This window comes from Diaphorina citri, unplaced genomic scaffold, assembly GCF_000475195.1.
Source record: "Diaphorina citri unplaced genomic scaffold, Diaci psyllid genome assembly version 1.1 scaffold44, whole genome shotgun sequence".
NCBI classification, from domain to species: domain Eukaryota; kingdom Metazoa; phylum Arthropoda; class Insecta; order Hemiptera; family Psyllidae; genus Diaphorina; species Diaphorina citri.
In genome coordinates this window covers 139078-156751 of record NW_007377481.1, presented here as the reverse complement: position 1 = coordinate 156751, position 17674 = coordinate 139078, and the positions used below count along the sequence as shown (strand labels likewise).

The 17674-nt window shown below is 37.1% G+C and overlaps 1 protein-coding gene across 3 annotated transcripts in view; it reads left to right on the top strand.

Annotated features, from left to right (window-relative positions):
• Nucleotides 1-4967: 4967 nt before the first annotated feature.
• The window catches only part of LOC103514459 (synapse-associated protein of 47 kDa-like), a 17309-nt gene continuing 4602 nt past the window's right edge, over nt 4968-17674 (top strand). The window contains exons 1-4 of one of the 3 annotated variants that reach the window (XM_026827418.1): nt 4968-5352; nt 10363-10518; nt 13447-13491; nt 16366-16442. In XM_026827418.1, the coding sequence (XP_026683219.1) occupies nt 5216-5352; nt 10363-10518; nt 13447-13491; nt 16366-16442 (415 nt within the window). In that variant the 5' untranslated portion in view covers nt 4968-5215. Of the gene's footprint in view, nt 5353-10362; nt 10564-13446; nt 13492-16365; nt 16443-17674 lie in introns of all 3 variants that reach the window. The other 2 variants (XM_017446394.2, XM_026827423.1) reach the window with 2 other exon arrangements.

Sequence of the window (17674 nt, the reverse complement as noted above, 5' to 3'; positions counted from 1 at the left end):
GTTGGAGCTTTCAAGCTTTGCGAATTTGCGGTTAATTGTGGTTTTTCAGTTTGCGAATTTCTGACTGTCTCCCATTATTGGTAGGTTTCTGTTTAGGTTATTCTCTTGACGTTTCTACCACCTGTCGTTGTGTATACCTACTCTGTCCAAATGCCTGTTTTTATTATTAATTAATACCTTTAAATAATATAATTTTCGTCGTTTTTTATTTCTTTCCTCGCCAAAAATACCAGGACCCTTTTATCACATAAATAAATACATATTTGAACAGGTATTTTATTAAAGGACGTCAAAAATCCAAGACATATATATATGATAATATATTTTAGAGAGGTTCAACGGCTTCAATGTCACTGTAAGTGTAACTGCTGAGGTCTATAGTGACGGCAAGACAGACCTTGTCAGCTCCAACTAGGTAGTACCATTACGTTGATATACCTACTGGTATTAATTTAAATTCGTCAGTAACCACCCAACTGAACCCTGAACTTACCAATTGGTAAGTTTTTGTGGTAGGTAGAAGGAAAAGCTCAATTTTTTTAATCCCAAAGCAAATTCTCCACGAATGTGCATTGGAAGTTAAGTGAGAGATCAAAAGTGCTAAGACGGGGTAGGTACTTTTTTTCTTAATAACATTGTACATGAGTCATACTAATGACGCATGTTATATAATCTATAAAAGCTCAATTTTTTTAATCCCAAAGCAAATTCTCCACGAATGTGCATTGGAAGTTAAGTGAGAGATCAAAAGTGCTAAGACGGGGTACTTTTTTTCTTAATAACATTGTACATGAGTCATACTAATGACGCATGTTATATAATCTATAATATGCTAGAAGGTAAAGATGTTATTTGAAATAGAACAATTATTGGGACTGTGAACATTTCTCGGAATTTTCTTGAGAAAACTGGGACACTGGGAGAAAATGAGGAGAAAGATAGGTATAAAGAAACAAAAAGAAAGATGTATTGTCTTAACACTATGAGGATTAAGTAGATGTAGGGGCAAACAACCCGAAAAAATGGGTTGAGCTTATACAAATCGGCTGAATTTTTCGATTATCAGTTTTTAATGGCAATACACGTTTCTAACCTGTGTTTCTTGTCCCATTTCAGGTCGAGGACAAGGAACCACCGCAAAACCAGGGGCCGAACAATCAAACCTCTGTACCTCCCACCCTCCTAGACGAGTTCAATGACATTGATAACGCCATTGACTTTGCCATGACCATGCCTGTCCCCATTGTCAGTCCATACCACCATCCATTGGGGGAGGTAGGTATCTAACAACTACCTGTGGGGAAAAGCTCCAAACTATAGGCAATTGGGGACCCTAAATATCCGGGGTCCCCCGCAGTTGGGTATACGCCAGTGTGATTGACTGAGGTCGCGAGTTCAATACCTGGTGCGGTCGAAGTATTTTCGACTCTGTGTGTTGTACTGGTTTTAGAGGCAACATAGCAATTTGGCTTGTCCTGAACATCAGTGTGTAAGCTAAGTGTGATAACCACTTGGCCACGGACCGGAGGTTGCTCTGGGGAGAGGTAGGTAAGTATTTCACACTACCAATCCCATACTCTATCTAAGGAAGGTATTACACTCGACAATGTTCAAAACAATTTGGAATTAAGCTCCCACAAAATTTGAATTCTAAGCCTTTGCAAATTTGAATTTTCAAGTTTTGCTTACATATAAATGCAAATAAGCGACATGGGTAGAAGTGCTCTGTTTTCCAAACAAGATTCTTGTCACCCGTCATCATACACCTACTTTAGAAAATTAGAAATGGAACATTAGAAAACATGGTGTTTTCTAATGTGTGATTCGGGGGTGGGTGGGCAAAATGAAGCGCCGAAAGTGTTGGAAAGTATTATTCGTTAGAAAGTAGGTACACATATTTACCTTCAAATTTCATGTCATGCTTTTAATTATGAGGTGTTAGCAGTCTGGGATGTCATGCAGCATTAGACAGTTTATACATTTCGTTAGCTCACACTGAATATTAATTCAGGCAACATGAAATTGCAGTTTTCTACTTAATTTCGGAAGTTTGTGTTGTGAGCAACATGTTTAATAGAAAGGGTACTGACAACATAATTCAAAATGCGACGAACTCCAGAAATAACTATAGGATTATACTGGTATAAAGACGAATCCCAGAAGTAACCCCGATTTTAACGAGAAAAATTCCTATATGGGTCAAACATGTTTGCCAAATTTCATCAATATTGAACTAACCGTCAAAATAAATAGAATGAGCTCAAACTTCGGTCTCTTTTCGTTCCCAATATTAATCTCAATGTAGTAATTAAATTGATATTACTGCATACGGTCTGTAGCTACAGGCTACCAAGTGGGTGACGTCAAAGAAAACCTTTGACACTGTGGTAACTCTCAGTGGTACGATAGGCCATAAATCTCTCAAGCTGAACAGCACTTTGGTATTGGTATAAGTAGGGCCATCGGCTTTAATAAACGCCCTATGTCACTGCGACCTGATTAGATGTTTTGTGACTTTACCTTTAACTGGAGAATTAATCAGTGTACTATGTCTTCACTCTTCATCTAGTTATAATGGTACTTGACGAAGTATCTCGTTTAGGAAATCTTACTTTCCCTTTAGTTAAAGTTTCTATGGAAACGGATATATTTTTGCGAGCGAACACTGAATTACACTTAGGGGACAGTACTTGAATAATTTCCGATTATGCAGAGTAGAATTGGATTTTCTACACAGTCGTACAGGAAAGAGAATTAAAACTAAGAGTTACGTGCTTGGTTTATAAGTTCAATTTTTCTGTAGACGGAAATACGTAGGTAAATCTTGCTCTTTGCCTACGAGAATACCTAAATTTTGCTCTTTGCCTACAGAAATAGCTACATCTTGACGCTTAGAATCCTTCCTACGTAATTTTAGATCCTTCGTGAATGCGTATTTAACCCGCTCCTAGAACGTTCCTTTCGTAAGAGATCTAATACTTTTACAATTTCTCTAATAATACTCGCTTCATACCAAGTTATTTTTTTCCATAATATTCGTTCATAGCAAAGTATTTATTTATTCTATACGTAATATTGGTTCGTATTTCGTATAAATCCACACACATGCACCATAGGATTTTTATCTCAAATGCAACCTCTAGTTTTTTTCCCTAATGATAAGGAACGAAAGAGATACTTAGTAAATATTCAGATGATATTGTCTATCTCATAGAGTGCCGGGATGCCGGGATAAAGGAACTTTTCCAAGAATGCTAAATCTTCCAAACACCAGATTTGACATGAAAATGTGAATCTGGATGCGGAAGAAATAGAAGGAGGAGGAAGAAGAAATGAGAAGGAGGAGGAGGAGGATGAGAAAGGGAAGAAGAGGATGGAGGGGGAGGAGGAGAAGAAGAACACCAACAAAAAAAAAAGAGAAGAATAAGAAGGAGGAGATGAAGAAGGAGACGAAGAAAAAGGATCAGGAGGATGAGTGGAAGAAGAATGAGAAAGTTTCTATGGAAACGGATATATTTTTGCGAGCGAACACTGAATTACACTTAGGGGACAGTACTTGAATAATTTCCGATTATGCAGAATAGAATTGGATTTTCTACCTACTTGTACACGAAAGAGAATTAAAACTAAGAGTTACGTGCTTGGTTTATAAGTTCAATTATTCTATAGACGGAAATACGTAAATTTTGCTCTTTGCCTACAGAAATAGCTACATCTTGGTGCTGAGGATTTTTGCCTAAAAATCCTTCCTACGCTACGTAATTTTAGAACCTTCCTGAATGCGTATTTAATTCGTCCCCAGAATGTTCCTTTGTAAATAAAACTAGTAATATGTACTTTCACAATTTCTCTAATACTCTCTTCATATCAGGGTATTTTTTCTATAATATTCGTTCATAACGAAGTATTTATTTATTCTTTAATATTGGTTCGTATAAATCCACACACATGCACCATAGGATTTTTATCTCAAATGCAACCTCTAGTTTTTTCCCTAATGATAAGGAACGAAAGAGATACTTAGTAAATATTCAGATGATATTGTCTGTCTCATAGATTGTCGGGATGCCGGGATAAAGGAACTTTTCCAAGAATGCTAAATCTTTCAAACACCAGATTTGACATGAAAATGTGAATCTGGATGCGGAAGAAATAGAAGAACGAGGAGGAGGATGAGAAACAGAAAAAGAAGATGGAGGGGGAGGAGGAGGAGAAGAAGAACACCAACAAAAAAAGAGAAGAATAAGAAGGAGACGAAGAAAAAGGATCAGGAGGATGAGTGGAAGAAGAATGAGAAGAAAGAGGAAGAGAAGGAGGAGGAAAAGCAGCGGAAGACGTATCATCAGGCCAACATCAACAATGTATAGGTTTTCTCTTCTATGCCATTCAATCCTTAATACAAGACAAGAAAGACATTAAGTTCCTCTCGCTTCCTGTGACATAGCTACGCCACCCTGAAACGGAAATGACATTATCCTGTTGCTTATCCTGCACCTGATGAATACAAAAAAACCCCTTCTCCAAATTAAAATGAGATTTTGATTAACTTTTATACGTATACTGAACGACTCAATTTGTTTCTTTTCTTCGCATGAGGCGAGAAGGTTTGAGGAAATTTCTAATTCGGACACTAGCGGAAATGGCTGTGAATTTGTAGTTTTGAGTGGACGAGATTAAGGATCTATTTTTTTTTATTCTTTCATTTATTTTTAGTATGAATATTATCAGTTATTATTTATCTAATTTTCATTTTATTTTTCTTTGAAATCCCAATGATGATTTTTTTTTTTTCTTCTTAAAAAGTCGGAAAAGCTTTGTCTTTGTACAATCCACCCTGTACTCCTAATCAACATAAAAATACGGGCGGGTGGGCAGTCATAAAATGATGTACAAAAAAGTTATTCTATCTCACAGATGGCGTAGTGAAGAAAAACCGCGCGCATATAAAATCAATACCAGTACAGAGGAGCAGTCGACAAGTAGAGAGAATTTCTTGTTTCTTGTCGAGATTATCAATGTTAGGCTTAAAGTTTGAACACCAACTTTTAATAACTGATGGAAAGTCACATTTCTTTTTTCAAGTGCTAGTGTTTTTGTGCCTTGCATGAATTGTTTCAGTAGTGATACAGTTAATATTTTAATTATACATTTTAAATTGTAACGCACCAGTCAATTTCAACACGGACTATAGTAAACTTTGTAAGACTAGAAAAAAATGTCCATGTTCTCAGGACTTTCTAAAGAAGTCAGCAATTGGCTTCCAGTTGGCAAGAAAAACGAAGATGAAGAAGAAGAGGTACCCAGTCCGAAGTTAGGAAATGAAACCACGTTGCCTGCAGATGAAAAGGCCAGGTAAGAAAGTTTTCTAGAAGAAGAGGTACCCAGTCCGAAGTTAGGAAATGAAACCACGTTGCCTGCAGATGAAAAGGCCAGGTAAGAAAGTTTTCTATTTTTTTTCTGTAGACATAGTTCAATATTTTCACTTTGACCTATGACCCTTAGGGTCACCTGACTCAATGGAAGAGTATCCTGATATGTTTCAAACATGACCTGTGACCACACTAAGAAAAAGATGTTTCAAATTTCCTAAGAAGAAAAAAATCTGTCGGACATTAACCTCGCCCATTGGTTATTTCAACGAAGAAAAAGCATAGAAATCCTGAACTCCGCCAATACTTCAAAACAGAAATACTCCTCTAAGGCTATGCTGAAGAAAGTCAAATTTGAAGTTTTATTTTTTTCCTATTACTTTTTTTAATTTCTATAATTATTTTAATTGCTTCGTCGACCCCACTTATAAACCCTCTTTGTGAAAGAATAAGAAAAAACTTGCCCTCTAGCATGGTAGTACGTATTTACTATCCACGTAATACGTAGGTACCTTGTGAGTAAATTTCATGTTATTACTTTCTATAACATGCATGATTTTATTTTTATCTACCGATAACTAGGAAATCAGGCAAATAGGGAATTGATAATAGACACCTATTTTGAAATGATCTGGGTAAAATATAGTCCTTATAGGCAGGAATGAGGCATATGTTCACTATCTATTTTTGTAGGAATAGAAATTTTTGGGACAGAACAAAAAAAAATCTTCTCTGGGTTTTACTTCATAACAAAAGCCTACTTTATTATTCATGAGTCTGAATGATTCTAGGGTTGGCCTGAGATAGAAATTTCCATTTCAAATACAGTTAGCAAATCAAATAAAGCATATTTTGTTTACAGTTTGTAAACTTGAAATTCCTACGTCAAAAGAAATTAAAAAAAAGTGCTCATTGCAGCAAAACATTTCAGCCCAACATGAATGGAAAGTACGCAAAAACATTTTTCTCTATCAGCTTTTTTTCAAAAGCATCTAGATACAGGCGTTATGGCATAGGTAACTTGTTGATAAAAATTCACGATCGAAGATACAAGCCAAAGTGTGAAGCTGAGGAGAGTGTTATCTGAAATTCAGCAAAAAAATACTGCCGAACATCGGATGCTCGGGTTTTTACTGTGGAAAGCGAACAATTTTTGACATCTATTGTGCAGATTCTTTTTTATCTCATAAAGTTTCTAGACTATCGTAATTTATTTCAATTTGACTTCGACTAGATTTTCTGCCCGACCTTTTTGCTTGTATCTTATCTCCCATCTTCAGTGTTCTTTCCAACGAATAAAACCAGGGGAAACCGAAGATTTTGTTCATTTTTATGGGCTATAAACTATGCGTTTTTTACTTTTTTTTTTAGAAGAAAGAAAGAAAGCTATACAGAGAGAACGAGAAAGAAAGAGAAAAAGTGAGAGGAAGGAGTGAAGCATGGAAAGAAGGATTTCGTTAACAAGGTAGGAAATAATATGTCCTTCAAGAAGTTTGAGAAAAAAATGTTTATCCTGTCTTCATATCCTGTCTTCCTTCTCTCTTCGATTTCGGGACGATAAGACCATAGCAGTTACAGTTCCCTCTGTCAAACCTCTTGAAAAAAAAACTTGGTGTCTTCCTTCTCTCTTCGATTTCGGGACGATAAGACCATAGCAGTTACAGTTCCCTCTGTCAAACCTCTTTAAAAAAAAAAATCAATGATAATAAAATAAAAATAAATATACCTTAAAAAAAATCCAGGTTCTATCAATAGGTAAATAAATATAACAAATCGGTCTACAATTTATTTATATGGATATACATAATATTACGCATACTATGTAACAACAGTGTATCTCAAATATTTTTATTTTGATACCCCGGAAGGATAGAGGAATAGAGGAAAAAAAAAGGGGGAAGAGGGAGAACGAAGAGGGATCAAAGAGAAAGAGAGATTGGCAGGGTAATTTTGAGACTTGCGCTGTGACCCCTCAAAACTGTATGTTTTGATCTCGGATTCAAAGAGAATGAAAAAAGGGAGGGAGGGAGAGAGAGAGGGGGAGAGAGAGAGAGAAAGAGCGATAGAGAGAGAGAGAGAGAGAGAGAGAGAGAGAGAGAGAGAGAGAGAGAGAGAGAGAGACTCCACATTTGGTGTACGGTGGCTGTGGTCTCACCTGCTTCAGACTAGAGTTGGGCATTTTTTTGTTTAATTTGGTACCTAAGCATGCTGAAAAGCCTACTTTGGCCAGTGTCTTAACTTTTTCTTTTAAAAATCTAATTAGAGTATACCTGATTGGTACATAAATTACTTATTAATCCTTATTGGTATTTTATTTATATACATCTGATTCGGACAAAAGTGACATAGTCGTAGTAGGTGCGGCCGGTAGGATAGTACCTACAACAACAAACAATAATAAGCCTGTGAGACGGAACCTACAGGAAAAACTGAAAAGCGATATGATAGATCTTTTAATTATACAAATACACATAGTACTTACCCTTAGTTATCAACCTGGATTTTTTTGAAGACTCTATCGTACCAACAAGCCTTTCATAGAGGCCTTTCAAATTTCACAATTTGGAGAAAAAATTCACTAACTAGGTATCACGAATTTCAACAAAACAAACTGAACAAGCACAGTAGTAAATCAAAAAACGAAAAAAATCACCATGCAGCTCAAAGCAAAACTAATTTCCTGATGCGTTCAAACAAGTTACGAAAGCGAAACCAGGAGACACCTCCCACTTCCTTGTGATTGGTCCGAAATTGAATTTGTGCCAGATATCGGCACTTCGCGCATTAAAGGGTTAAAAAAAAGTCAGACCACGTTTTTATTTGTTGGCTCACATTCCAGTAGGTAGGTATACCAATTCCCTCAAGAAGCGGTAGTCGGTACCTACCTAGCTAAAAAAAAAAAATCTGGTGTGAACATCACACGACTTTCCTTATCCTATTGAATGATGCTTTTTTGAGTATCTTTTACCTAACTTTTACAACTATCCTCTAACCGTTTTGTTCGCTATAGCTGAAAACCGCAAAAAACGGTCGAAATCTTTCCAAAAGCGGTCAAAATACCGCCAAAGCGCAGCAACCATCTCAACCAAACATTTTGTGTTGCATCCTTGTCACATTTGTTAACTACATACCAAATTTCAAGTCTCTAGCTTATACCGTTCCCGAGATATTGTTTAATTACACCGAAAACCGCCAAAAAGCGGCAAAATGCCGCCAACCGTTGCACCGGTCTTAACCAAAAGTTTCGTGTCGCATCCTTGTCACACTTGACAGCTACATACCAAATTTCAAGTCTCTAGCTTTTACCGTTCTCGAGATATTTTGTTTACAGACAGACAGACACACACACGTGGATTTAGGCTCTAGGGACCTCAAAACGCGTTTTGACACTAAAAACTGACCATCGAAAATTTGACCCGATTACATTACATTCCTTCCTATAGTACCTAGGTATAAGGAAAGTAAAAAGTTATCAGCCTGAGAAACTTTCGATTGGCATTTTCCCACACTCGAATGTTTTTTCGAATTTTCCTTGTCTACTCCAGTGGCGTGTGGTGCTTTTCAAATTATTAAGAAAATATTTTTTATAAAAAATCCTTCAGAACACTGAAGTTCAGCAACATTGTGCTTGATGGTTCATACCTCTACGGGTGACCAATTGGGACATAACGTGCTACTCGATAGTTTTTCCCAGCTCTACTCTGGAATTGAAACAAGTACCTAAAGTCAAAATAAACTAAATCAAAGTTTATATTGGTAGATTAATACAAGTACATATAAATGCTGCGAAAGGCAAATCTTGTTCTGTACATTTTCCCAATCTTCTTTAGGATCGGCGTTACCTTCTTTTCTCCTGAATGTACCTACCTTTAAGCTAAAAGATATAAAGGGTAGATATACCTACACATAATTCAGCAAAGCAGGTAACTGCGAAAAAGTTTGTTTAAGGACGGGGCTAATGCCCAAGGCAATGTCCTTCTGCCTCTGGCATTCCTAAGTGGCAGTACTTTCTGAAGATCCCTACATCCCTCTTATATTTCTACATCGAGTGTTTTTTAAAGGGTATTAAGTATATCACATATTATTTTATGTATTTTTAATCAACCGAAGTATTCGGCATTGTCGCATTGATCAAAAATAAAAATATAAATGCTCATTTCATTTTTTTTTTAAATATTATCTTCTCATTGACAGAATAGATCTAGGTACGTCTTTATTTTATTTTTTGAAGAGTGTCTCAAATGGCTTTATGGCATTGATGCCTATTCTTTTTAATCTAACCCATTCATGATGATTTGATTATGTACATACCTGTATCAAGAATTGGGAGAGATATAGCCCAATTCAAAAGTCTATATCTTATTAATTGGTTAGGTGAATAGGTGTTTTTTTTTTCAATAATAATCATAATGAAAAAACAACTAGTCAAAGGGAAGAAGCCATTTCTTAGGTGTTGTATAGGTACCTATCACAATAGAGATTTTTTATTCACAATCAACCATCGGTTAACATGAAGCATAAAAAATGCTGAAAAGGTCAATCGGGGTTAAACTCATCCTCTTTCGTTGGAATCTGAATTATTCTCACGGCTACACTTTGAAGTGTCGTTTTAGTGGATGTGTCTGAATTTCCTTGCTTTGAATTCGCTTAACATTTTTTCACGTGTCACATGCTTTGCACTAACAGTGAAATAGTTTTTCCTTGCTGTGATAATACTAGGTGCTCACAGCCTTGATTTTTTTTTTTTTTTTTTTGGTGGATGTGCAATAGTCCTAGTGTGTTCACCGCGCTTTTTTTTTTTTTTTTTTTTTTTTTTTTTTTTTTTTGGTGGATGTGCAATAGTCCTAAGCAAAAATGGACGCGGCACACAAGGGATCAAGAAGAGACCGCCTTAACATAATAAAAATAGGCGCTCAAAGAATCGATTAGTGGATGTGCCTAATGAACGACTTGAATATCATGCTTTAAAATGCCGGGGTGTCTTTTATTTCAGTGATCCTAAAGGCAGTCGCTTGGAAATGTTGGGTAACGTCAAAAATCAAATGTCCTCGTGGTTGGGGTCGGCAAATATTCCGGGCCTGGGCAAAAAGGACGAGACCGTTCCTGAGAACGCAGAAAAACTAGACGACTCCTCTCCCGTATCAGAAAAATCCATCAAAGGATCTCCTACCGAAAAAGACGACGATAATTCGAGGTAAGTTTTACTCACTCTACTTGTACGTATTTAGGCGGGCCGAGAGAGCACGGGCAAAATTTAGAGCACCCCTCCTCTCGTTACATCAGTGTTCGGACTCTTGTCCCCCCCTCCCCCCTCAATAAAATCCTATATACCGGCCTGACCTATGGCCTATTGTGATTTTTTTTTTTCGACCCCACCAGGAATCGAACCATCTCAAAAGAGCCTTACCCCTGGATAACCCGCTAACCCACTCTTTCCTCTCCTGTAATACGTGGTCACTCATGATAATGATCTGACCCAGGATTTTCATATGCATCGCCCAATATTCAAACGGTGAGCTATATCCCACACTGACATTGATGGGCTAATCTCTAGCATTATTTTGCCGAGTGAAAAATAGATTAAGCTCGCGACTTTCAGCGAAGTTTCTATTTCAGACTTATGTGGCGTATGGTACAGGTGGGCCAATAAATGGTACGTTTTTTAGGTGGGCGAATAAATGGTACACTTACCCTATCCAATATCCACCGGTAAGTGGGCTTTTAGAGGATACACCTCCATGCAAGCTTACCACATGGCCGTATTTAGGCGGGCCGAGAGAGCACGGGCAAAATTTAGAGCACCCCTCCTCTCGTTACATCAGTGTTCGGACTCTTGTCCCCCCCTCAATAAAATCTTATATACGGGCCTGACCTATGGCCTATTGTGAAGCACTATATTGCCCATGAACGAAGTCACAGAACAAACTTAGGAAATAGCTAGGTGTGTTTTGGCTTGTTACATGTCCAATGCAAAGTCAGAACTTCAAATCGAAGACTTGTAGAAGATTTCTCAAGACTCTTGTAAGAGAAGCGAGCCCTTCCTCTTCATTCTATTTTCTTCTTTCATCTTCCGTTCTTCCGGATTTCTTCTCATCTCTCCACTGCTAGAGAAAACAAAGCCTTCATAAAACTGACAAACGGGGGGGAAAGGCTTCATAATGACAAACTTTGTGTAAATAAAGGCATTTCTTATTATTACTCACTGTGGTATTTTGGAATTTTCTTCTTGTTTTTATAACTTCTCAGGGTCGGATCTAGACGGTAGAGGGCCTACCTACAGTGTAGAAGAAATACCATTCCAACCCTTGTGAAAAACAAATCCTTTTGATAAATATTAAAATCAATATCAAACTTACCATAATGGAACCTTATTTAGGAATTTCAAGTGTGTTAAGCATGAATGCTTGTCACAAATGTCGATCCACGATTAATACACCTCGCTAAAATTTATGACTTGACTTGGACTCAAACCATCAACCTCCAGGGTGGAAGTCCAGAGAGAAAACCACCACACTATTGAGGTTAGCTGTGGAAGCTTAATGTTTCGGAGGAATTTTCAATTTTTCAAGTTTAGGAGGTTCATTTCGAATTTACGACTTTTAGGTGGTATTGACGTCCCAAACTAGCCCTTGGTCAATACCCCTAAGTGCTCCCTAGATCCGACCCTGGCTACCTAAAGAATGTAAGGTCGAATAAAGTTTGGAAACCTTTTTAGTTTTAATTAAGTAAACCTTAGTTTTCGTTTTCATTTCTCCTTCAGCCATTCAAGATGACCTTTTTCTCAATTACAGATATAACTTGATAATAAAATGACTGTCTTCTGTTATTTCAAGTGGCAGGATCCTTGAAATTCTATTCTTTTTACTGACAGAATGTTTATTACGAGACTCTAGAATAGGAGGTTAAAAAAACTTCAGTGTCAACTGATGTCAACGTTTAAAACAATACGAAAAACTAAGGAAAGCTAACATTTTTTGCGGATGAAAGACACACTCACGGAGGAAAGATGTATGAAGAAAAACCTATGCAGTTCTAATAGTTATTTCCCAAATCATATTAAAAAAAAAAAAAAAACGCAGTCGGAGGTAATCAGCAAAAAAAATCAAACATTACCTACCTAAGCTCTTGCATTATTTATCGTTCATCGGAGCACCTGAATTGGCAGTAATATGTGTCTCAAGACTTTGGGAATCTGTATCCTCCTTCTTCATCTTCTTCTTTTCCTCCTCCTTCGTCTTCTTCCCCTCCTCCCCCTCCTTCTTATTCGTCACTTATGTTCTCATATTTCTTTTTAAACATTACCTACCTAAGCTCTTGCATTATTTATCGTTCATCGGAGCACCTGAATTGGCAGTAATATGTGTCTCAAGACTTTGGGAATGTGTATCCTCCTCCTTCTTCATCTTCTTCTTTTCCTCCTCCTTCGTCTTCTTCCCCTCCCCCCCCCTCCTTCTTATTCGTCACTTATGTTCTCATATTTCTTTTCACTGCCTAGCATGTTTTCCGTCCTAGGGCATTCGTGCATTCTGAAAATATGCAGGAGGAATCCTCTGGAGAAACGACTTTTTACACTGTCATCTCAATGGAAAAAGCTGAGAATAAGGTTAGGCGAGTAATACGTGAGAATTTGATACGCTCGACGAGAGAGAGAGGGGGGGGAGAGAGAAGAGAGAGAGGAGGGAAGAGAGAGATGAAGAAAAAAGAAATAGATGAGAACGAACAAGAGGAAGAGCATAAATAAACAGAAGGAAAAAAGGAAACGAATAAGAGTAAGAAGAAGAAGAAGGAGGAGGAAAAGTGAAGAAGAAGAAGAAGAAGAAGGAAAAGTGAAGAAGAAGAAGAAGAAGGAAACGAATAAGAGTAAGAAGAAGTTTGAGGAGGAGAAGGAAGAAGGAGGAGAAAGAAGAAGAAGGAGGAGGTCCAACCCTTGTGAAAAACAAATCCTTTTGATAAATATTAAAATCAATATCAAACTTACCATAATGGAACCTTATTTAGGAATTTCAATTGTGTTAAGCATGAATGCTTGTCACAAATGTCGATCCGAACTAGACGACTCCTCTCCCGTATCAGAAAAATCCATCAAAGGATCTCCTACCGAAAAAGACGACGATAATTCGAGGTAAGTTTTACTTACTCTACTTGTGTTTAATTTTAAGGAATTTATTTTTTCCCCAAGAGAAACAAAATTAGTTTGGAAAAATGTCAAGAGGTCATGGCAACGATACTTTCCAAGTTCAACGAAAATTCGGCTAAAACTCTTTGACGTGGAAACCTATAATTTATCAATTCGATTTTTGTATTTTGTCGCGATGTTTTTCTTCCGGGGATAACCTATGGAGCAACTTATGCCCATGAACGAAGTCACAGAACAAACTTAGGAAATAGCTAGGTGTGTTTTGGCTTGTTACATGTCCAATGCAAAGTCAGAACTTCAAATCGAAGACTTGTAGAAGATTTCTCAAGACTCTTGTAAGAGAAGCGAGCCCTTCCTCTTCATTCTATTTTCTTCTTTCATCTTCCGTTCTTCCGGATTTCTTCTCATCTCTCCACTGCTAGAGAAAACAAAGCCTTCATAAAACTGACAACCGGGGGGGAAAAGGCTTTAATAATGACAAACGTTTGTGTAAAATAAAGGACTTCTTATTATTACTCCTGTGGTTTTTTGGAATTTTCTTCTTGTTTTTCATAACTTCTAGGGTCGGATCTTAGACGGTAGAGGCGCCTGTCACCTACAGTGTTAGAAGAAATACATTCCAACTCCTTGTGAAAACACCACATCCTTTTTGATAAATATTAAAATCAGATATCAAACTTACCATAATGGAACCTGTATTTAGGAATTCTCAATTGTGTTAAGCATGGAAGGGAATGGCTTGTCACAAGAATGTCGATCCGCGATTAATGCACCTCGCTAAAATTTGATGCTTGACTTGGACTCAAACCCATCAACTCCAGGGTGGAAGTCCAGAGAGAGAACCCCACACCTATTGAGGTTGAGCTGTGTGGAAGCCTTAATGTTTCGGAGGAATTTTTCATTTTTCAAAGTTTAAGGAGGTTGCATTTCGAATTTTACGCTTTTAGGTGGGTATTTGACGTCCCCAAACTAGCCTTGGTCAATACCCCTAAGTGCTCCCTGGATCCGACCCTGGCGCTACCTAAAGAATGTAAGGTCGAATAAAGTTTGGCAAACCTTTGAGTTTTAATTTAAGTAAACGCTTAGTTAGTCGTTTCATTCGTCCTTCAGCCATTCAAGATGACCTTTTTCTCAGATTACAGATATTAACTTGGATAATAAAATGGACAGTGTCTTCTGTTATTTTCAAGTGGCAGGATCCTTGAAAATTTCTATTTTTTTTACTGACAGAATGTTTATTACGAGACTCTAGAGATAGGAAGCGGTTAAAAAAAACTTCAGTGGTCAAACTGTGGTGTCAACGTTTAAAACAATACGAAAAAACTAAGGAAAGCTAACATTTTTTGCGGATGAAAAGACACACTCACGGAGGAAAAAGATGTATGAAGAAAAAACCCTTATGCCAGCTTCTAATAGTTATTTCCTAAATCATATAATAAAAAAAAAAAAAAAAGCAGTCGGAGGTATTCAGCAAAAAAAATCAAACATTACCTACCTAAGCTCTTGCATTATTTATCGTTCATCGGAGCACCTGAATTGGCAGTAATATGTGTCTCAAGACTTTGGGAATCTGTATCCTCCTTCTTCATCTTCTTCTTTTCCTCCTCCTTCGTCTTCTTCCCCTCCTCCCCCTCCTTCTTATTCGTCACTTATGTTCTCATATTTCTTTTTACTGCCTAGCATGTTTTCCGTCCTAGGGCATTCGTGCATTCTGAAAATATGCAGGAGGAATCCTCTGGAGAAACGACTTTTTACACTGTCATCTCAATGGAAAAAGCTGAGAATAAGGTTAGGCGAGTAATACGTGAGAATTTGATACGCTCGACGAGAGAGAGAGAGAGAGAGAGAGGGAGAGAGAAGAGAGAGAGGGGAGGGGAGAGAGAGATGAAGAAAAAAGAAATAGATGGGAACGAACAAGAGGAAGAGCATAAATAAACAGAAGGAAAAAAGGAAACGAATAAGAGTAAGAAGAAGAAGAAGAGGAAGAAGGAAATGTGAAGAAGAAGGAAAAGTGAAGAAGAAGAAGGAAACGAATAAGAGTAAGAAGAAGAAGAAGAAGACGAAGAAGAAGTTTGAGGAGGAGAAGGAAGAAGAAGGAGGAGGAAGAGGAGGAGGTTGTCTGCTCAGACATTTATTAATACTCTCACGTACTGTGAGTGGCGTAGATATGGGGGGGTGACATGTACATTTTCCTTTCATTGCAACAGCTACTGACATGCCACTGATGTGACAGTTTAGACCAGACACTTGCACAATGCTTCAGTTTTGCTAGCGAATATCTTACCTATGAAACAGAATTCCACCTAGCAATAACAACGAAAATACCCATTTAAATGAAATGAGTTCTAAGAAAAAAAAAAAAAAAAAAAAAAAAAGAACTAGGTAGGTACAACCCTATTAAGGCAGATTTTTTTCCATCATCCAAAAAGGAGTCATGAATACATAATTCAAAATAACAGTTAATTTTTTAAAGCTTTTAGCTACTTTCCTCTAAATCTAAAACCATCCAAATGATTTCTTTTTGGATGAAAAATATTTTTTCATCCCATCAGTAAAAAGTCCGATTACGCAATTTTTCGCACACAAGGCTCAGGTGTAGGGGCAACAGCCCTAAACGTCGGGTTAAGATTATACGAATCTACGAAGCCATTGGCAAAACCCGTAAGGCTGGAGGTGTAGGGGCAACAGCCCTAAACGTCGGGTTAAGATTATACGAATCTACGAAGCCATTGGCAAAACCCGTAAGGCTGGATAAAAAACATGCCTACTCGATTCCGTGATGGTTGACTTGAGAAGTATCTTAATAAATTCTTACTTTGTTATACCTTTGAATTAATTACTCATTATGATTTGTTACAGCGCCACAGGAGGAGCGGATAGTGACATTCACGCATCTGAGGGGGAGCTTGATGGGGAGGAAGGAGGCATAGGTGGAGGTATGTAAATGTTCCTTTTACTTTCTATTACCTAAGTACTTGTTTCGGAACGGGAAGTTAGTGATTGAAGTACAAGTTATAAAATTTAGTTTGAATTTTATCCTCTAGGAAACAACGTTCCTGACATAAAAATGGACTGCATTTCAAGCAGAAAATAACCAGCCATAATCGGAATTGGCTTAGTAATGGTCCTTTTCTGCTTAGTGCTGTCCAAATATGACAGTTTGGAATTATTATTATTTTTTATTTTTTTAATCTCTTATTACAATTAAAAGCTACTGTGTTATCAGGTACATTAGAAATACGATTATGAAACCCAAGGGAAGAAATGTAAATTTACAGGACAAAAATATTGCAAAGGTTCTGGACTTTAATTTTCCTAGAAACTAGGAAGAAGACAGAAATAATCAGAATTTAATAAAGAAAGAAAGGAAGAAAAGCACTGAAACCCAAGGGAAGAAATGTAAATTTACAGGACAAAAATATTGCAAAGGTTCTGGACTTTAATTTTCCTAGAAACTAGGAAGAAGAAATAAACAGAATTTAATAAAGAAAGAAAGAAAAGCATGGGCAACAAAACTTTGGGATTAAAGCATTTTATTTATGATTTTAATTTTTATTTCATAAATTATTCAAGTTAATAATTAAAGTACATATTGGTGAACCACCGCTCATTTTTTTCTACCTTGTTTCCTCACTTTGTTTACCCACATACTGTTTAATATTCATAACGTGTTTTGGCACTAAAAACTGACCATCGAAATTTTGACCCGATTACATTACTTTCCTTCCTATAGGATAAGGAAAGTAAAAACATGCCTACTCGATTCCGTGATGGTTGACTTGAGAAGTATCTTAATAAATTCTTACTTTGTTATACCTTTGAATTAATTACTCATTATGATTTGTTACAGCGCCACAGGAGGAGCGGATAGTGACATTCACGCATCTGAGGGGGAGCTTGATGGGGAGGAAGGAGGCATAGGTGGAGGTAAGTAAATGTTCCTTTTACTTTCTATTACCTAAGTACTTGTTTCGGAACGGGAAGTTAGTGGTTGAAGTACAAGTTATAAAATTTAGTTTGAATTTTATCCTGTAGGAAACAACGTTCCTGACATAAAAATGGACTGCATTTCAAGCAGAAAATAACCAGCCATAATCGGAATTGGCTTAGTAATGGTCCTTTTCTGCTTAGTGCTGTCCAAATATGACAGTTTGGAATTATTATTATT